Source organism: Aplidium turbinatum, chromosome 1 (genome assembly GCF_918807975.1).
Source record: "Aplidium turbinatum chromosome 1, kaAplTurb1.1, whole genome shotgun sequence".
Lineage (NCBI taxonomy): Eukaryota > Metazoa > Chordata > Ascidiacea > Aplousobranchia > Polyclinidae > Aplidium > Aplidium turbinatum.
In genome coordinates this window covers 57,550,886-57,572,853 of record NC_137472.1, presented here as the reverse complement: position 1 = coordinate 57,572,853, position 21,968 = coordinate 57,550,886, and the positions used below count along the sequence as shown (strand labels likewise).

Here is a 21,968-nt window from a genome sequence, read left to right as displayed (position 1 = left end):
ACTGAGAACCAGAGACCAAGTCTTAGAAACTGAATCACAGCATGTCAAGGCTCTAGATGGGAGGGTAAGAGACTTTTGTGCCATTACGCAGAAGGAGGACTCCGAACCTCGGGTCGCCCCCCAGTTTGAGACGTTGATTAGGAGATGTAAGGAACGATGGGAGGAGCTCACAGACTCGCTCCTAGTCAAGTCAGCTTCTCTGCCAAACATTACAATTGGGGTCCCTCCCTCATCTGCATGGAAAAGCAGAAGGTCTGCACATATTCTAACCCAGATTGATCTAGAAACTCAATTAGAACAGATTCAAATTGAGAACTGCTTAGATGAGGCCCGGGAGACAAGGCAATTAAAGGAAACCCGGGAACAGGAAGCCCGAGAAGAACGTAAGCTGGCCAGAGAGCTTAGGGAATTACAAGTACGAGCAAACTTGCAGAAGCAGATGGCCCTATCCCAGCTTAGTCATTCCAGCGAACGGACGTGTATTTTTGCGCTTCAAGATGCAATCTGGCAAGAGAATTTCAACTAATTTCAGCGAAGAAGACCGAAAAGAACTCAAGGAGATAAACAATACAGTAAAGAGTTTATCTAAAGAAATTAAAATTGTAAAAAAGGAACTCAAAGAGAGCAAAAGCCATCTAAAATTACTGAACAAGGAAAATTTGAAACTAAAACAAGCCTTAAGTCTGAACATTGCTAAGACCGATGAATTAGAACAATACGGCAGACGCGAAAACTTACGAATCCATGGAGTACCTGAAACCAATTCTAACAGTGACGATGGAGAATAATAATAATGTTATGGTTTTATTTATTGTCGCTTTACAACAGCTAAGGTCTTTTAGCGACAGGGCTCATGTTTAATTTTATATCAGGTTTACGATGTTATCACAGTATTACCCGATTTATTCTCACTGAGTTATGCAGGATAGAACACAATCGGTACCGTTTTTAAAGTCTTCGGTTTGACCCGACCTGGAATCGATCTCAGATCTACCAGCACCAGAGCCGAAGGCGAAACCACTCGGCCACTGAGCTGGTTTGACGATGGAGAAGAAACCATAATAAAAATTGCTAAAACACTACACATTAGTTTGAATGAGAATGAAATTCATCGAGCGTATCGCCTTGGGAAACCGCGCTCAGGAGGCAAGCCTAGAGCGATCATCGTTCGCTTTTCCAACTGCAAAAAAAACGGAATGAAATAATTAGAGCGAAGAAAAACCTGAAGGCAATCCACGATTTCAACAATGCCTTTATCACAGAAGACCTCACCACTCTAAAATGCAAACTGCTTTCATATTATAAAAAATCATTGCGAAGGTAAATTTGTTCTTGCGCACACTATCAATGGAAGAATTCGTATGAAGAAATCGGCTAAAAAAGTAGGACTGGTAAAAGGAGACGGAAAATATGAAGGTACTGAACAATGGCTGCATATTAATAATTATGCTGATTTGTTTAAGGTTGGAATTGACATTGACTTTAACAAGCTAAATTATAAACCATTACTACTAAACATAAATACTTGATTGGAAATCGACTCTGACACTGAAATAGAAAGCGACTAAACTAATGTGTTGTTCTGAGAATGCGCCTGAAATTGCTTGCTCATATTCAGCTCACTTGATTATAATCCTTTTGAATTCCTGCGTTCAAGTCAACCAGCCACGTTCATTTGCAATCCTAACGACAACTTTGATTTGTGTGAAACTCTAAACAAGTTGCTTGTACAAAATATTATTCCAAGCCACTATTACGAACAAAATTCTCTAGCACTTTATAGAAACCAAAATAAAACTATAGCATTTCTTCATATTAATATTAGGTCTATCTAAAAAAACTATGATTCTTTGTATGATTTTCTTACGACACTACAAACCCTTCCTGACGTCATATGTATCACTGAAACTCGCATTAAAACAGCACCATTGGTAAACATTGCTATTCCTGGCTACGACTTTGTATATGAAAACTCGTTAACCTCTGTTGGTGGGGTCATGATATATGTTTCCAACCGTTATTCTTTTTTTGTTTTATACCATTGTAAAGTCGATTCCGATTACTGTGAAAACTTATGGATTAGTATCAAACTTGACCACTCAATCTAATGCTAAACTAATAGTTGGTGGCCTCTATAGATACCCAGGAACTTATTTATCTTTTGTTCAAGCTCTAAATAATTCCCTAACCACTTTAAACGAAAAGAATGAAAAGTACTATCTTCTTGGGGACTTTTTAGCTCAGTGGTTACGCCTAAGGCTCAAGATCACGCGGCGCTGATTCGACTCTCGAGGTGTGCGCTTGAGCAACGCATTGCAGGACTGCTCTCCATTCAGCGGCACCTAGCGAATGGAATAATTCCCTGGCAACAACACTTCAACAATCGGAAAACTTCACTCTGCCAATCTCGGTAACCGGTCCTGCGTCAAAAGCCTCTTCAAGTCTACAAGTATGCGAAACTACCAGGAATAACCAATAAAGGCTTTGTCAGTCCGAGGATAAAAATTCAAAACCAACCAAACCAATCTCCCTGGTGTGACCGAATATTTAAGCATGTTAGAAAGCAATGGAGTGTACACTCTGACAGTTAAACCAACCAGAGTGATTGTTACCTGTTCATCAATTATTGATAACATTTTAACAAATGACACTTCAAACGCTATCCTGCCTGGGATAATCACTAGTGACCTCTCTGACGACCATTATCCTATATATTCAGTATTATTTCTGGTTTAAAGAACTGCTCTCGTTCAAGTTCTTACTTTGTCAGAGACAATCGACACTTTTATCCTGAGCTATTTTGTAATGATCTTAGTAATCATATGTCTGAATTACTACCAGTATTGTCTGAAGTGACATCTGATAATTTAAACTTGAAGTTTGCTCGCTTTGTGAAAATAATCACTAGCGTAATTGATAAACATGCTCCACTTAAACAACTCTCTCGTAGACAAGCTAAATTGAAAAGTAAACCCTGGCTGACTCGAGGATTGCTTGTCTCCATACAAAACAAACAAAGAATGTACAAAACTCACTTTCTAACAGGAGGCGAAACAGGAAAATACATTTACAAAAAATACCCAAATAAACTAACAAAGATTAAAAGTATAGCAAAAAAGCAGTAGGCTATTTTCAAAACCAACTGAACATTAACAGTAATGAACCAAAAAAAATTTGGAGTATTATAAATTCTCTTTTGCCCAATAAAAAGAAAACAACCCAAACTCTTGATTGTGTTTGCGTCGATGATAAACTGGAAAGCGATCCAAAAATAATAGCTGAGAGTTTTAATATCTTTTTTGCCAATGTCGGAAGCCACTTCGCAGAACGAGTCGAAACTGATAAAACAAATAATTTTAATGACTTTTTAAACAATCGTGTTTCCTCTTTTATTTTCCTTGACCTACCAGACGTGCACGAAATAATAGAAGAAATACACCAGCTAAAATTAAATAAATCAGCAGGGAGTGATGGTATTTCGCCTTATTTCCTTCGAATCTCTTCGACTATCATAGCCTTGCCTCTATCCATCCTTTTCGACCACGCATTTTCGAATGGCATATTCCAGATGTTCTCAAACTTGCTAGTCACTTCAATTAATAAATCTGGAAGCAAACTTGAAACAAATAATTATAGACTAATTTCTCTACTCTCATGCTTTTCAAAGATTCTAGAAAAGTTAATGTTCAATCGATTGACATCGTTTATAAATAAGCATTCGATCTTAACGCCTACTCAGTATGGCTTTCGTGCCAACCATTCAACAAGTCATGCTGCTCTAGACATTATTACCTCCTCATATGAGCAAATGCAGAACAATGAATTGACTGGACTTGTTTTATTAGATCTTAAAGCCTTTGACACAGTTTATCATGAAAAACTTTTGCATAAACTTGATCATTATGGCATTCGAGGAGTTGCCAATGCCTTACTTCCTACTTGAAAAATGGTAAACAATTTGTGTCTATAGGACATGAAAATTCTACATTAAAAGAAACAAAGTTTGGTGTCCCTCAAGGGTCCATATTAGGACCACTTCTCTTTCTAACTGTGTTTCTTGTGTTCCTAGATTATTTGCTGGCGACACTTGTCTTGTCATTGAAGCCAATAATTTATTAAGAAAATTTAATTAATCTAGTACTGAATCAAACGTTGGATCACTGTCGATAAATGCTTCTAAGTCTAATTTTTTAATAATTGCACCCAAGACCAACCAAGCTTCAACTAATGTTGAAGTATTTTACGGCAATACCTAACTAAAAAACGTTAAATACCTTGGTATCTTAACTGACAAGAATCTCACTTTGCTCTATCTTCCAAACTCTCCAAATCTGTTGGCATACTCTCTAAATTGAAACATTGTTTATAAACCAAAGCTATGCTTCAGCTTTAATATTCTCTCGAGCATCCTTACTTAATATACGGACTGACTATTTGGGGGTCGTCATACAAAACACCTATTGGAAAGCTTGGTGTTTGCAAAATAAGGCAGTTAAAGCTGTTGCAAAAGGCAAATGGGCTGACCAAGTGACCATGTCACACCCTTTCATAAACAACTCAATATCCTAAAGTTAAAAGATCTGTACAACTTTGATTTTGCTAAATTTATGTACCAGTTTACAGGGCCGTTGACAGGATTTCTCGGGCCCGGTACCAATTTATTTTCGGGCCCCCTTCATCGACAATGTTATGAATATAAAGGTTGTGTACAAACTTTTATTGATGTGCTGTTAAAATGAGGATGACACAAGCTGTTCAAAGTAGAAAATTACGAGGAATATCATTTGTATATTCTCAAAGCGAAACATAGACCTACATGTCAACATCGCAAAAGTCCAAAAAAAGGCAAAAGCGACAAAAGCTGGAGAACAACGTTGTGACTGCTTCAGTTTTAGAAAAGATTCGTTAAAACAGAGAGTGGAAGTTGTATTCTGAGACTGTCGGGTGTTTAAAGAAAAATGGAAAGAACAGTATTTTTTGTGGAAGCCAATAATGGTACAGCTAGTTGCCTGATATGTAACGAAAGTGTTGCTGTTGTGAAAGAGTATAATCTTCGTCGGCACTATGAAATCAAGCACTTTAGTGTATCACAAAAGGGGATAACTTTTCCACCAACCTTTCGATTTTCATCACAACTTTGCTATACCACTGCTGACACAATTCATGTAAATGGAGATTCTAAATAGTTGTATATTTTTTCGCAATTTGTATCCGGTCTGCAGCTGTTAATCTTGCAGCAATCCAGCCCTCAGAAATAAAATTTGGTGACCCATGGTCTGGAGTATCGTTACAGTTATTGTGCAAAGTTAAATTTACCTTACAATTTTCATTTTATTTATATTGCAGATTTATGTAATTCCTGATGAGGACACATGTACGTGTTGAAAACGTTTGAGTTTATTTTAATTCTGTTATATACATGTGTGTAATACATCATGTTAAACCAACTAAAGTTACTCTGTTTTATTACTTTTTGAGATCAGTATTCGACTATTCGCATTGTTCACCTATTTTTCACTGTTACCTATTTTTCAGGTTATAGGCTGTTTATCCTGCGATATTTTTCATACTTTGTAAGTCAACTGATTTGTTTGGTCAACCATCGCTAATGCATCACTAATTCAAATCAATTATTCACTTAATCTTTTAACATGAATCAAAGTGAAGCAATTGCAGTAAAGCTTGAAGTACTTAAAGATTGTGAACCATATGGAATCAGCAACCAACAACAAGTGGTGAAATTGAAAATTCGTGAGAGAAGTGACACTGGTGAAAAGCCATACAAGTGTGATTTATATGAAAAATCATTTCCACAACGTAGTAGTTTAAATCTGCATACGATGATTCGCACTGGTGAAAAGCCATATAAATGTGATGTGTGTGAGAAATCGTTTGCACGGGTCGGTACCCTGAAAGATCATATGCGAGTTCACACTGGTGAAAAGCCATATAAATGTGACGTATGTGAGAAATCGTTTGCACAAGTCAGTAATCTGAAAAGTCATATGCAAATTCACACTGGTGAAAAGCCATATAAATGTGAAATGTGTGAGAAATCGTTTGTACAGGTCAGTAGCCTGAAAGATCATATGCGAATTCACACTGGTGAAAAGCCATATAAATGTGACGTGTGTGAGAAATGGTTTGCACAGGTCAGTAACCTGAAACAGCATATGCGAATTCACACTGGTGAAAAGCCATATAAATGTGAAATGTGTGAAAAATCGTTTGCACGAGTCGGTTACCTGAAAAGTCATATGCGAATTCACACTGGTGAAAAGCCATATAAATGTGACGTATGTGAGAAATCGTTTGTAGGGGTCAGTAACCTGAAAAGTCATTTGCGAATTCACACTGATAAAAAACCATATAAATGTGATGTGTGTGAGAAATCGTTTGCACAGGTCAGTTACCTGAAACAGCATATGCGAATTCACACTGGTGAAAAGCCATATAAATGTGAAATGTGTGAGAAATCGTTTGCACGAGTCGGTTACCTGAAAAGTCATATGCGAATTCACACTGGTGAAAAGCCATATAAATGTGACGTATGTGAGAAATCGTTTGTAGGGGTCAGTAACCTGAAAAGTCATATGCGAATTCACACTGGTGAAAAGCCATATAAATGTGACGTGTGTGAAAAATCGTTTGCACATTTCAGTAGCCTGAAAAGTCATATGCGAATTCACACTGGTGAAAAGCCATATAAATGTGACGTGTGTGACAAATCATTTGCACATTTCAGTAGCCTGAAAAGTCATATGCGAATTCACACTGGTGAAAAGCCATATAAATGTGACGTGTGTGAAAAATCGTTTGCATTGATCGATAACCTGAAAAAGCATGTGCTCATTCATTCTGATGAAAAACCATGTAGTTGAGGGGTATGTGAAAAATCGTTTTCACGGATCGGTAGCCTGTAACGTGCATGTGATAATTCATTTTGGTGAAAAGCGGTATGAATTTGATGTATGTGGAAATGCGTTTTTGCGTGTTGCTTATATGAAATGTCATAAGATTCCCTACAATGAAAAGAATGAAAAGTCACAAAATGCGATTTATTTGTTACTTTATGATTTCTTCTGTTTTTGGTGAATGATTATCAAGAGGTGTTTTTGTTTGATCGCGATTATTTTGTATGTAACCGTGCATCCTTTTTTTCAGTATGAGATTTCGACTGTTCATTTGTTAGTTTTGAATTTCTTTTCATTTGAATGTTCCTTTTTTTGTTGCTTTTAATAACTCTTCATCATTTGGTTTTGGTTTTTCAGGACAAGAGTTGTTCATACTTGTGATATTTTCTGAAGTTGAACACGTTTGAAGTTAACCTCAGAATAATTAATCTTGATTGAAATTCAAACTGTGAAATCACACACAAAGTTGAAAAGTAATAATCATATTAAACAAACTTTTAACGAAATTACAGTCTTTTATTTCCATGTTACACAAACTAATATGAAACATAACTGAACTAAGTGATGGCGCTTCCAATATTTAACTTAAGAAAAGATTTTACACACATCACAAACGAAAGCTTTTTCACAAGAAAGAAAACTCAGCTTAGAATAATGTGAAAATGATTTACAATATATATTTGTACTGCACAATCACACATTGTATGGTTTTTTTGCTAACAATGATGTGAAATGAAACATTATTAAGTCATTCTTTATCGACTTTTTGTCAAATCTGCTGAAACAGTTTCAATAGTATTTTCCTCCAAAATTGGGCAATGCCAAATTAGATTGCATTCAAAACCAGTTGCATTGCTAAAACAAACTAGACTGCCAAATACCTCCCTATAACTCTCAAGAAGAACTTGCTCATGTAATTTGTGACTCTTAAGTTGCCGCTTGAAGATTCTAGAATAAAACTTCACACCTTTTTGCCGTTAAAGCGGATCTTCCATCTTTTTCTGACTCGAAAGTAACCGCATTCCTGCCGTTTGTATCGCCGTATCTGTACAGGTCAGTGTTTTCAATGTTAACAGCGATCAAAGCAAAATAACGTTCCAGCCTACGAAACATTAACACTGCTTTAGAACCAGCATAAAAAGCAACTAGTCATGGCATGGCTGTACTTGCTTTGTAGTCAGGACTTAGACTAGAGTCCGAGGGATTTTGGCGTGTCCGAAGACAGAGTCTTAAACAAAACCTAATCCACGATTTACTGCACCGAGGAGACTCATCACCTATCATAGTAAATTATTACCTATCTGAAAATTATCGCAGTAAACGTAGGCCTTTGAACTGCTTTATCTGCACACAAAAAATTTCCTAAGTATTGTTGTTGCATTCAGATCACATTTAAGGCATTTTGTCAAAATCGAGACTGAAAATTGTTAAGGAACATCAAACCGAATGTTTCTAAATTCTAGTACAGCTTTCAAATATCCCAACTATTCAGTCATAGCTTACATTTAACGATCTGTCAAAAATGAATGTCAGGAAATACGTAAATTGAAAAAGGGCCCAATTTCACTTTTTTGAATTGAACTTTTTGTGTTTGTCCGATTCCTTTCAGTGTCTTCTAAATCATATGCTGTTCTGAAAGAGTAGGCTATAATCTTCGTCGGCACTATGAAACCAAGTCCTGTAAGTGTATCACAGCAGAGGTAACTTTTCCACCAACGTTTCGATTTTCATCACAACTTTGCTATTCCACCGCTGACTTCAAATGTTATTTATTGTGCTCAATTCAAGTCAATGGAGATTCTAAATAGTTGTATATCTTTTCGCAATTTGCATCCGGCCCGCAGCTGTTAATCTCGCAGCAATCCGGCCGTCAGAGAAAAAAGTTTGGTGACCCCTGATCTAACCAAACGATTGTCCAGGTGAATAATTTGATTTATGTGTATAAAAATTGTATAAAAATAAATTGTATAACTAAATTGTGTAATATGTTCTTCTAATGGTATAATAGAGTCAGTAAAATGCATGAAAGACTGTGATACATTTGGGACATGCAAACAAGCGTGAATACACAGCTGCAGTAGCGGCGCCACGGGGTGGACTGGGGTGGACATGTCCACCCCACTCCTCTTTAGGGTCAATTTTGTAATTCGTCGAGATCCGATGAGAAAACTTGGGGGTGTATGCAGGGGGTTAGGGGGGCCTAGTGACTGCGTCATAAATTAATTTCAACTTCTTACGTATGAATTACATTTGCAGCATTGACATACGAAGAAATAAAGAATCTTCATTGTTATCGCTCTGTTGTGTTGATTGATTGTAGTCCAATTTTAACATTTTGAGGTGATGGTTTTTATCACAGCTGAGACACAAGCTTTGTAAGACCTAATAGGCAAAGGTTTTGATGGGGCCATCAACATGTCAGGCAAGGATGAAGGTGCACAGCAATACCTAGTTGCTGCGGGTGCCAAACTGTCGGTACATTTTCATTGTTTTGCACACCGATTAAATCTTGTGCTTGAGCACAGCGTTGAAAACGTGGCGACAGTCAAAACAATTTTTGAAACAATTGGTAACATCTACCACTTTATGGACTGTTCTCCCATTTGAAAAAGGAGGGAATCACGTCTGGAAAAATTGCATTGCACTCGTTATCTGATCGGCTACTAGATGGTCTGCACGTTCAGATGATCTAGATGTTGTCATTAATGTAGCCCATATCCAGCACTGCTGTCAATGTTCCAACAAATGTCAAACGAAGGTAATGGTGTATCTAGTGGTTTGTTCCGCATCAAGCAAACTGAATTTGTTACTGCTAGTCTTCTATTCCTCATAAATGCTTTTCGTTAAGTAAACAGGCTTCAGATTATTTAAAAAGTGAAGAAATGGATCTCACCACTGGAGTCGCTGCTATCAACGACTTGACAAGAGCATTTGACTCATTGCGTTCAGAGGAAGATTTTAACAAATTGGTTTTCAACTCATCGCTGTTTGCGAATAGAAATCAAATTACCAGTGAAACCACCACCCCGGTAAAGCGGTGCCGCTACCCACCAAGCCATTTCCGAGATGGTCAGATATTATTGATAGGTTGCAACAGTCTTCCGTGGAGTGAATCTGAATCCATTACAGAAAAGTTAGGAAGAGATTTTTCTTTATCATTTGACAGAATGCTAAATGAACAAAGCGTAACTCGGATCAAGCATGTGAATTAATGTCAAATCCAGCTGCATTTTATTTCACCCACCTTTCTCCATCAAATTTGCCTAAAGTTGAATATTTAGTCAAATTCTATAATTTCCATGAAATATCAGGTTGGGCAGCAATAGGATCTTCTTTTTTGAGGTCAGCTAATTGTCACAAGTGGAAACTAGAAATTGAAAACCACCAAAGTGGACCGTGTGGTTGTGTTTGCCTTCACTTTTGAAATTGTATGGACAAAACGATCTTAAATCATTTGTAGCCTACAGCGATTTGTTTCAAATTATTGCTACTGTTGCTACTTTGCCCATGACTGTGGCATCTTGTGAACGTATCCACAGCAAAGTTAAAACAATAAACTATTATCTGCGACCTGCCATGTCATCACAAAGACTTGAACATCTGGTGCAGATCAGCAATGAGCGAGACATTGCCGATAACACTGGTCCTTAAAAATTGGTGAAAGCTTTTAAACTGACCTGCGAGCGCAAAATAACACTTTAGTGCAGTGATTCTTAACTTATGGCAAGGGGTATTATTGGGTAATAGCCAGGTTTTTTAAATTCTGTTTAAGGGGCCACCCAATACATTTTTATGAGGCCGCCTATCATTACAGCAACTCCATGACATAAATAAACGACAAGCTTGCTAACATCAAGATCGTAGTCGGCAATTCTATGGACCGCAGAGGAAATGTATGGGAGCGTTTGGCTTCACTCTATTCTTTTGTTCATAATTTAGAGTGCGCTCAATGGAAAACGAGCTTTTGTCCTCTTTCAATTTCCTTTGTTTATTTTTCAATAAATTTCACAACCGAGCTGCAGTGAGTCACATCGCAATCGGTAACCTTAGTGACCATACTTTACGATAGTATATTACCTCGAAATATTTTTGTTCACCCCACTCATTTTTGGCTGGCGCCGCCCCTGCACAGCTGATATAGTTTGCTCCTGTTAGGCCTCAGGAAATTAGAAAATGCTTAGAAGTTTTCAAACTGTAAACAAGTTTCAACTTGGCACTTGTAAGCTACGCTTAGAAAAGTGTTTGTTTTGAAATGTAGCCTACTCAAATTCTGCACCTGCTAAAAGATTGATAAAAAAAAAACTAACTTGCTGTCAACAATAGTCAATGACATACTTGAAGGAGTGTTCAAATCAATCGCATATAATATCTTTCGGCAATTCAAGCCCTCTCCAATAGACACCTTTGAGAGGGGGCTTTTAAACCTATCATGTTTTCTTATATTTAAGTTCATTAAGATTAGAAGTGATTTTGTTTGAATAAGATAAAGTGGCTATAGTAGTTAGTAAGTTACAGCAAAATTAATTCCGAATGATTTCTGCTAAATAATGGGACAAATGCTGGCATTCAAAACTATAGTGATAAATTCAAGTTAGCATTATATGGGTTGATGAAGGGAATACGTGAAGAAAATCATAAGAATGGTGTCATGATATTTTTTTGAAAAGCCTCTCTGTCTTCAGATAGCCATTGATGTCTAGTATCATATTAATTTCATTTGGATTGTATATTTTTGTTTATTTGTTCTTTTAATTGTTATCAGTAGACTATCTATATATTCATTCTAATTTAAATGATAAAAGTAAACGTGAGTCCCATACTTAAATCCAAGCATCGGGAGATGGGAAGATATGGTTATAATTTTACTACACATTTGTCACAAATAAGATTAGGGTCGTAATGGTAGAGGTAATTTCCAAGTCTAATGTATAAACAATAATCTAACCATACAGTATTTAAGAAATTATATTTTCCACACACTAATGATTTTTCTTGCTCATGTCAAATTCTAACATTTTACTTACATCATTTGTGCTATCTCACAGTTACTTGGAACATCTGGATCTAATTTGCACCAGATCAAAACAGCACATGGTGAAAAGTTACTTGCAAGTCTTCCAACAAAATTTCGAAAAAGCATATGGATTAAGCGAGGTATGTATTGTATACAAATTGCAAACACTAGAATCGTTTCGTTTTACATTTTCTGGACTTTACAAATGGCAAAAGAAACTCTGAACTCCAGCTAGAAAAACTGGTTCTTTCTAAATTAATTTGCTTGCAATGAGTTGGCAATGAAACCAATTTTACCAGCTGCGACCTGCGTTTAAATTAGAATAAGGAAAAGTTCATTTATCAGATAGTCTGTTAAGGAACTGATCACCATATTAGTTAACTTAAGGGGTTGTGCAATTGAACTACGCATTTCAAACACAGCTGGCCTGCGTTGTAAAGCAGCACTTAGTAGATGAAATACTTGACAGACAGCGAGTAAAGACTTCTCTTTGACAACCTTGATGACCAGGCTTGCGTCAGTGATTCAATTTCAAGAGCTTATTATTTGTGCAAAATTGCTACAATTAGGCCTAAGCGGCCAAACATATTTTCTCAGATCGATAAAGGTTTCCACAATCAATCAATCAAAGAACCATTAATTTTGGATTTTTATTGATTGGCTATTGTTTTATTGTTATTTGCATGCGTAATTGTTTTAAGCATCTATTAATGTTGGCATTGCATACCGTACTCAATCTCTTTAATGTCGAATCTACAGTGAAGAAACTTATTGGTTATCTTTTTACTTGAATATTGATAAAAGTTACAGACTCTTTTGTTTTTATTCTATTTAAATTCACATGTTACGAATCTTCACTGGTAATTAGCTAATTACGTAGTAGTCGATTATATAATTTGTTTAATTGTTTTCATGGTGGCGCAACATGCAATTGTTACGCCACAATACCTAAGCTTGAAACCTTTGAAGAATTTATTATTATTGTTGCTCTTGACATAATCATGCTTTGTGTGAGCGAAATCGATCTATGATAAAAAAAAAAAAACTGAGGCTGGTAAACTGTTTGTTACGTTGAGTAACAGGACTATATCAATCAAAGAACGTCATTTACTTTGCACATAACGCCAACAGGCTGTCAAGGGTTTAGATCAGGGGTCGGCAACCTACGGCCCGCGGGCCGGATCCGGCCCGCCAAGCAAAATTATCCGGCCCGCAGCATTTTTGCAAATTGTAGTTGGCGGGCCAAAACGAACATCCCATTATTTTATGCTGCCATTTGGTTTTACATAACAGAATTAAGATTACTAAATGTTATGTAAAACTTTCGCAATTTTTACTTTTCCATATTTATCCGTAACGCTCACTTGTAATCACGTAGCCTGTGTACTTATGCCGCAACAATGCTTAGTTAGGGCATTGTCGCCATTTTGAATTTCCTTGATATTCTTTCTCTGCGAACTGCATTTTAGAGAGAGCGACGTTGCAGGCCTGATAGATAGTTTGATAGATTTGAAGTTTTAAGAATTGGTTTGTTTGAAGGTTGATAATTTAGAAATATGTGTAGCTTAGGAAGCAGGAATTGGCCTTTTTAGTGACAGCCGGTCCAGACTTTTAAATTACTTTATTTTTTAGAGTTATAATTTACTCCCAGTTCCATTTTTCCGTTTTTTTCAACAAGTTATTCTTGTCTTTGAAGAATTTGCTGCTTGTTAGAATCCACCAAGCATAGGAAATTATCACAAAGCGCCTTTGTACCCGCGACATATCGATCACGGGTCGCTTTGTTATAGTAAACTAGGTTTGGGGCAAAATTTAGCTTAGCCTAAGCTTGCAGAAGGTAGCATCAAGGTACTTGGCACTTGGCAGTTTCACCTTGAAGTCCGGTTATATTAGCCTATTTACTGCATGCTAGTTGCAGGCTACATGAGTTGCGTTAGTAATAGTCAATTAACCGTATATTTAACGGCAAGTTGAGAACACAACTTACTGATGACCACTTGCAAGATGTTATGATTCTTGCCTCATCCAACCTATCACCTGACCTTCAGAAACTTTCTAGCAGGAAACAACATCAAATATCACATTAATGTTGTGCTGTCAATAAATAAAGTACTTGGTGTTTTTCGTTACCAATTGTTACTAATTTTCTTTATATTAATCTATATAAGCCTATAGTAGCTAAATATGGAGATACTCTGATAAGAACGCCAATTTTAACAATATTATGAAAAGTAAAGAAAACGGAAGTGCAAATGGAAAACTTGTACGGCCCGTTGACATCTGCGCAGTTTTGTTTTGGCCCGCGACTGAAGAAAGGTTGCCGACTCCTGGTTTAGATAGTAATAACTATATTTGATTTAATTCGCTCTGCTTTGTTTTTTTCTTGGCATTGAGCACTTTCTGTAGTATTGATAGTTTTCATTGTTTAACGCTAACTATTAAGTTGACTACTTTCGAAATACAGTTCCCTAGTCATGTGCAAATGCCGAGGCAAATGAATTGACTGCCACTCGTTATTTGCACAGGACTAGGGAAATGTGTTCCGAAAGCTCGTAAAAGCAATCAATCTACACGTCTTGTGAGATTATTGGAAATATTCTACTCTACAAATTCTATAAAAATTAAATGTTTTGGCATTGTTTTTAGGGGACTTCGTAGTGATTGAGCCAATTGCTGAAGGCGACAAAGTAAAGGTGGAGATAGTTCGGATTCTCTATCCTCAGCACATCAAGGAAATGAAGCAATGCAATCAATGGTAAGTTATATTGTATGCTAATAACATTGATCTAAGTTTTGCTAGCTTTAGATAAAGAAATGTGCATTCACCACACAACAGTGGGATGACTCAGCGTTGATTTGCGATGACACGATCCTATACTGGTTCGATTCCCACTTAAGCTGGTTGTTGAAAGAACAGAACGTTAGAATGGGCGTGGCAGCTAAACAGCGTTTGAAATAAAGGAACTTGACCAGTGGCCACCCTCTACCCTTACTTTGTAAGTGTTGAAGGCCTTGTGTGATGAGGACTTTTTCTATTCGACCACCTTACTCGTAATCGATTAATTGCACAATTTACTTGTAGTCGATTGATGGGTATACATTATAGTTGTGAGTTGGACTTAAGCGATGTATTTTTTCAGGCCAAATTAGTTTAAGACACGATGCAACAAATACGATAACGACACGTCAACTACCCATCAGATAAAACAAGCGAATTCTTACGATTCAACTGAGGACCCTTGTGACGACTCAGAAGAAAGCGATGACGACTTTTCCGATATTCCTGTTAATACCAATCGACCTCCGCAAGTCTATTTGGAAGATTCCGATGAAGAAACTTCAAACGAAGATTCATCTTAGATGAAATGACACTTGAAAGAATGACTTTTTGTTTTTATTTTGGTGTTGATGTCCCCACAAGGGATTGGATTTCACATAATAACTTTCAACTGCTTATCATGGACAGCTTTGCCCAACATAATAAGCGGACTTCTTTTTAGTCAACACTGACCTAGCTTTGTCAACGTTCTTCATAAAATTAAGAAAAGAGTTTGAATGAAACAATATTGGCGATATCTGTGCTTATTCACTACCGACTTGGCATCCTCTGTACACTTCAATGTTGTTACAATATTTCTTTTTATTGTGAGTTGTTTCTGTGGTGGAAACGAGACGCAGCTGTAACTAGTAGCCAGGTGTTCGTGCTACTGCTAGAAAACCAATGCAATACTGCTAATATGTTTGCTTAAATACTATGAATCAATGTCCTTTCGTCCGTAGTCAAGCTACTTTGGGAGTAACCTTAGACAGGTGTCTTGTCACTGCGCAAGAGACACATTCCGCGCTGCACTATTAAAACGTCTGGCAGGTTTCGTTGAAACGTCTCCAGCTGAAAATCATTACTTGTCCTACTTTAAAATGAAGACATAGCTTCCATAAAGAGGACTCTAGTTTGTGGCTCATACAGCAATCTAACTGCACTACGACGTTCTTGTAACTTAAGCTTTAACAATGGCTTGTACCGTTTGTATGATTTATTAGCAAGTGTTGTGTTCTTCATTCTTAATTTGTTCTTAAATGCAAATGGGTTGGAAATACAAAACGTAACTGGCTGTTTTGCCAATTTATAGTTTTGCGAGAACATAGCAGAATGCTCAACATCAACTCTTGATGTGTAATCTCGCCAAACACATGTGGAAAAAACGTTGACCACGTAGTTTATTTTAGTTGGGAGGGTGGTCCGTTTGATCAATAGGTAGGCTAGTGGTTTGATCAATAGGTGGTCTGATTAAGAGAGGAAAACTGCACAGAAAAAGCAATTCAGGTTCGGGAGATAACCAGAGAAAAACGATCGGATTAAGCGTGGTTCATTGTATAACTAAAAACGTTTCGTGACTGCTTTCCTTACAATATACAGTCTTGAAGCTAAGGCGAGATTCAAGGACACAAAGGAATGAAAGATGTATCGCGGTCCGCCAAGATTCGAATACCAAAATGCGACCCGAGACTGAAAAACTTTGGGCACTCTGCATTAGACAATTGCTCACGTACCGCCACCATCTGGTGTCATTGCGCAGGAAACTGTCATCGCGCGCTGCGCTACTCAAGCGCTTGGTAGGCTCCAGCTGGGAACCGAGGGCTGACACTTTGCGCATAGCAGCCCAACCTCTTGCATACTCTTCAGCGGTAGGCACTTTAACATGCAGATATCCAATCCAGCACGAACCAATCAGATGTTACGTTGTGTGTCCAATTGTGACCATTCCATTATTCAGCCAGAGACTTGAGTATTACTTTGAACTTTGCTCGCTAATTACAGAAGAAAAAAGAGTTATAGCAGTGGTGGGAATCAAACCCACGTCAATGAAATGACTAGCCTACCACCGCCCTAACCCTCTGCGCCAAGCCAAACGATGGCAAAGCGATGACTTAATTTAACTAGAATTTGCGTTTTTCCTTTGTTCCTTCTAAACGCAACCTTGATGACGTCATGAACAGCGTAGCTTCTGATTGGCTCGTGCTGGATTGGATATCTGCATGTTAAAGTGCCTACCCTCTTCAGCAGAGTACTGTGCACCTGTCTGGTGTTCACTGCTATAATATCGGAATTGCTATTAACTGCGCACAGTGATCGGATGCCTGCATCTCACACCACTGGACAATCTCTCCAATCGTGTTGGCATCTAGCCGGCTGCGCTTCATCGCAAGAAATCCGCTAGGTCTCGGAAGCCATCATTCAGTCACATAATCAAAGAGGTTAAACTTTTCCATCAATTCTTTAATTAATGTAGCAAAATTGAAACGTTTTTCATTCTTTCGCACATTCATGATTTGATATTTTATGCATTTTACTTTCAGAGAAATGAGACTTCCTGTGACAGCAAAAGAGAGCACTCCATGCCCAATGAGATTGTACCCTTATATGAGTTAAGTAAGACTTCCTGTGACGGCACTCAGTATCGAACCCGAGGACAGTGGTGTGAGGTGCTACTCCACTAACCGCTACGACACTCCATGCCCAATGCGATTGTAGCCTATTATAAGTCAAGAGAGGCTTTCTGTGAAAGCATAATTAAGCCTATTCCATGCCCAAAAAGATCGTAGCCTATTAAGAGTTAAGTGAGACTCCCTGTGACAGCATAGTATCGAACCCGGGACCAGTGGTTCCAGTGGTGTGAGGTGCCACTCCACTATCCGCTACATGCCCAAAGAGATTTTAGCCTTTTAAGAGAGACTTCCTGTGACAGGCCAGTATCGAACCCGAGGCCAGTGGTGTGAGGTGCCACTCTATTAACTGTTACGCCACCACTCCATGCCCAATGCGATTGTGCCCTTTTATGAGTTAAGTGAGACTTCTCGTGACAGCACCAAGTATCGAACCCTGGCCAGTGGTGTGAGGTGCCACTCCACTATCCGCTACATGCCCAATGAGATTTTAGCCTTTTCAGAGAGAGACTTCCTGTGACAGGCCAGTATCGAACCCGAGGCCAGTGGTGTGAGGTGCCACTCTATTAATTGTTACGCCACCACTCCATGCCCAATGCGATTGTGCCCTTTTATGAGTTAAGTGAGACTTCTCGTGACAGCACCAAGTATCGGCCAGTGGTGTGAGGTGCCACTCCACTAACCGCTACGCCACTCCATGCCCAATGAGATCGTAGCCTATTATGAGTTAAAAGTGAGACTTTCTGTGAAAGCATAGTATCGAACCCGGGGCCAGAGGTTTGAAATGCCACTCCACCAACCGCTACGCCACTCCATGCCCATTGCCCAATGCGTTAGTAACCTTTTATGAGTTAAGTGAGACTTCCTGTGACAGCACTCAGTATCGAACCCGTGGCCAGTGGTTTGAGATGCTACTCCACCAACCGCTACGCCACACCATGCCCAATGCGATTTTAGCTTTTTAAGAGTTAAGTGAGACTTCCTGTGACAGGCCAGTATCGAACCCGGGGCTAGTAGTTAGAGGTGCTACTCCACCAACCGCTAGGTAGCCACTTTAACAAGTCGAAATTCTGCAACTGCGAATGACTACAATGCAACCGCCAACCAATCAGAACATGTTATAAGAGGCTACCGTCCAATTGTGACCCTTCTAGCACTCATCCAAAGAGTTAATGCTTGTTTTGAACTTTATTTGGTAATTACAGAAGAAAAAGAGCAATAACAGTGGTGGGAATCGAACCCGCGTCAATGAAATGACTACTTTCTAGCCCTAACCCTAACCCCTAAGCCAACAAGCTGACAATAAATCCATCACTTAATTTGCTTTCTATCATCTTCTTTTCGCCATGTTTTACGTCACTTAAACCGGAGCTTATGATTGGTTGGCGGTTTCATTCTAGTCAAGTTTAGTGGCAGAATTTCGACTTGTTAAAGTGGCTACCTAACCGCTACGCCACTCCATGCCCAATGCGATTTTAGCCTCTTAAGAGTTAAGTGAGACTTCCCTTGACAGGCCAGTATCGAACCCGGGGCCAGTGGTTTGAGGTGCCACTCCACCAACCGCTACGCCACTCCATGCCCAATGCGTTAGTAACCTTTTATGAGTTTAGTGAGACTTCCTGTGACAGCACTCAGTATCGAACCCGGGGCTGGTATTCCTACTGGCTCCAAGTGATAGTATGTGATTGCTTCACATAAATTCCATCGTAAAGCATCAAACGACGAAACGTGTGTTCTATTTCAAAAAGAAGATTTAGTCACTAAGTTCAGAACAGGTTCATAACTGGTTTGTGTAAATTTTAGATTGTAGTATCACCGCACCCCATGCTTTGGTTTCTTTTCAATAGAAAAGTCATACTTCACTTTTGCTGATTAGTGAAGTAGGTAGTAGGTGCAATTATAAGACAAGGGTTTCTCGAAAAAAAAAAATGCTGACTTTTGAATGAACTAATCCACGTATCAAGTCGAGTTTTGATGTGACTTGCGTTTAATTTAATATTCACAAGACCCTTAAAGAAATTTAATTTATAATGAAGAGAAGTTGTTCGAAGCATGTTTGTTAGTGTTAGAGTTTTTAGAATATTCAAAGGTGGTAAGCTCAACCTGTTGTATAATTTATAAGATTTTTATGAAATTTCGGCGACATGTCAAGAGATAAGACTCACTGAACCAGAAGAGTTGCCGCAGTGCTTTTACACATTTTAATAATTTAAAGGCATTGAAGTGTGTTTATGAGAACTTTAGCAGGTTGTGTTTCAACCGTATATATTCTCAAGTCTACTCTTATATTGATGTAGGCCTATACTTACGCAAAAAATTGAAATCATGATGAATATAAAGATAGTCTTCATTTTAACAAACACTCACCATTTTAATCAATGAAAAGTGTGTTTAACTCGCAGTGAACTCTGTTTGACAACACCTACAAAGTTTGAACTTGATCACGCAGGAACAAAAATTTTAAATGAACTGTGTGATATCTTAAAATTGCGCTGAGTACCAATTTTTACGATAGTAATTTGTTTTGCAATCAATGAATTACACAACATTTTGACGCAATTCCATAGAGTAACTCATAACTCCGTTTATCAACTCTGTTTATTGTAACATTGTTTATTCATTTCATGATGTCGCATTATTATCAAACAGTTGATTGAAACCAAAGATACCTAAAGTGTTAAAGGTTTCAGACGTCTCTGAAGACGTTAAATCAATGTCAAAAAGGAAAAGGACTGATATGCTGGCTGGGATAATGCAAACTCACAGGTGTTGGCTCAGTGATGAGATTTATACGATCCGCTTCTTATAAATAAAAAAGTTTGCAGAACCCGTTCCTATCCAAATTTTCGTCACCGTACGTAAAGTTGTCAACTGTGGCTAATTTCAGTCAATGCAAACCGATTGCTAACTAGATTGAATCTTACCACAGTGTATGCTTGATTGGTTTATGAACGATCTAGTTCAGGGCTACTCAATTGGTGGACCGCGGTCCAAATCCGGACCTTCTGGGTGTTGATGGTGGACCTTAAGCGTTTGGAAGAATGACCTCATTGCCACGTTTCAGGGCTTCTTTAAACATATTTCTACTGGAAGGAAGCAATTTTTACTTTGATTATCCTAGTTGCTCGTGGGCTTCGCTCCCCCAGACTCCCCAACACTTTCTTAGAAATCCAAGTCGAGCTATAGGCTATTTTACTTAAAAATGTGGTTTTGGTAGAGATAGTTTAACTTTCGTGGTTGCGTGTGAAATAACTTATTCATCGGACCGCTAAAAATATTCAACTTGTCAAACTGGACCTTTGTTAAGATGAGTTGAGTAACCCTAGCTCAATTCACATGAAAAACAACGAAAAGTTGTGATATGCTTCACCATGCTTCCTCTTCGCAATGATAACAACTCCAGGTCTAAGTTCTTCTTGCAATCTCCGGTATTGCATAAGTGTATGGAAGCATGGTCATGTAACTGTTTTAAAAAAGCTTCAAAAGATTTGCGACAAATTTATAAAAATGATTGCAAAACATGAATCAAATCACTCTGAATCCCATAATTTCTTCACAATTGACGAACTATACACAATAGAAACTGCAAAATTTATGTTCAAACTCAAACACAATCACTTACCCCAATGCTTTAATTCTCTATTTCAACTTAATAACAATTTGCACTCAATATCAACCAGAAGCAACAATCACTTTTTCCTCCCCTACTTCTCCAAAAGCTTGACTCAACAATCCATTCAGTTTAGTGGAGTTAAAGTGTGGAACCATCTCCCGAAAACCATCACTGAAATTGAAACCTTTTCAATATTTTGCAATAACCTGAAAAAGCACTTGCGTTTTGAAAATTAACCTCTAACAACCTATGCTGTAACTCTTTAATTATCTGACTGTATTATTGATTGTTGCACCATATCCTGGTATAGCATGCCTTTCCAAATGCCACTTTTGTAAATTTATCCTACATATCATATATTACTATATTATACATTAACATATCTTACTATACGTATATCTTATATATTACACCCGACCGGATAAGGATGATGATTACTATCTTTACTCTTCCATGAATAAGCTACTATATCGTATTGCATAATTTAATATTTGCCAGATAAGAATATATCACTAAGTTACTACCAGCTTGCATCTAACTACTCCCCTGATTATTATAAGCTATTATGTTCGTTCAGAGGATCGCTTGACTTTTCGTAAGATTATTATTTAGGTTGGTTTGGAAAAGATGCATGAAACAACTCAGACACTACATCCTTCATCGGCGCTACCAAAGAGTCTCCACCTCTCATTAGCGATACCAAAAACACTCCATCCCTCACTGACGCTATCAAAGATGATTCAACTCTTATTAGAAATACCAAAAACACGCTGCTATATCATCATGCTTGTTATGCTCTTACATGCGCAGGAAATTAATTTAAAAAACAAAGCTTTTTTAACTATTTTATCTTGATAATGAGCTGCCATATTATGTATTTGTTCTACAATATATAGGCTACTTAATATCGTTGCTGCGAACACTTTATTTCTGTATGAAATCTGTAAATAGTCCTTGTTTTGATAGTCCGTTATGTAATTTC

At 37.9% G+C, this 21,968-nt stretch overlaps 2 protein-coding genes across 2 annotated transcripts; both read left to right on the top strand.

Annotated features, from left to right (window-relative positions):
• Positions 1–5,651: 5,651 nt before the first annotated feature.
• On the top strand, positions 5,652–6,881 carry LOC145767655 (uncharacterized). The gene is made up of 2 exons (XM_082579525.1): positions 5,652–6,320; positions 6,405–6,881. Exons 1-2 carry the CDS (start codon positions 5,652–5,654, stop codon positions 6,879–6,881), a joined length of 1,146 nt encoding a protein of 381 aa, XP_082435651.1.
• A 1,940-nt stretch (positions 6,882–8,821) lies between these two features.
• Positions 8,822–15,220, top strand: LOC145781944 (putative RNA-binding protein EIF1AD; the record flags this gene model as incomplete). Its single annotated transcript, XM_082593647.1, has 4 exons — positions 8,822–8,833; positions 11,960–12,068; positions 14,575–14,683; positions 15,069–15,220. Coding segments are annotated over 4 exons (240 nt in total), but the record flags the coding sequence as incomplete, so codon positions are not given.
• Positions 15,221–21,968: the final 6,748 nt, after the last annotated feature.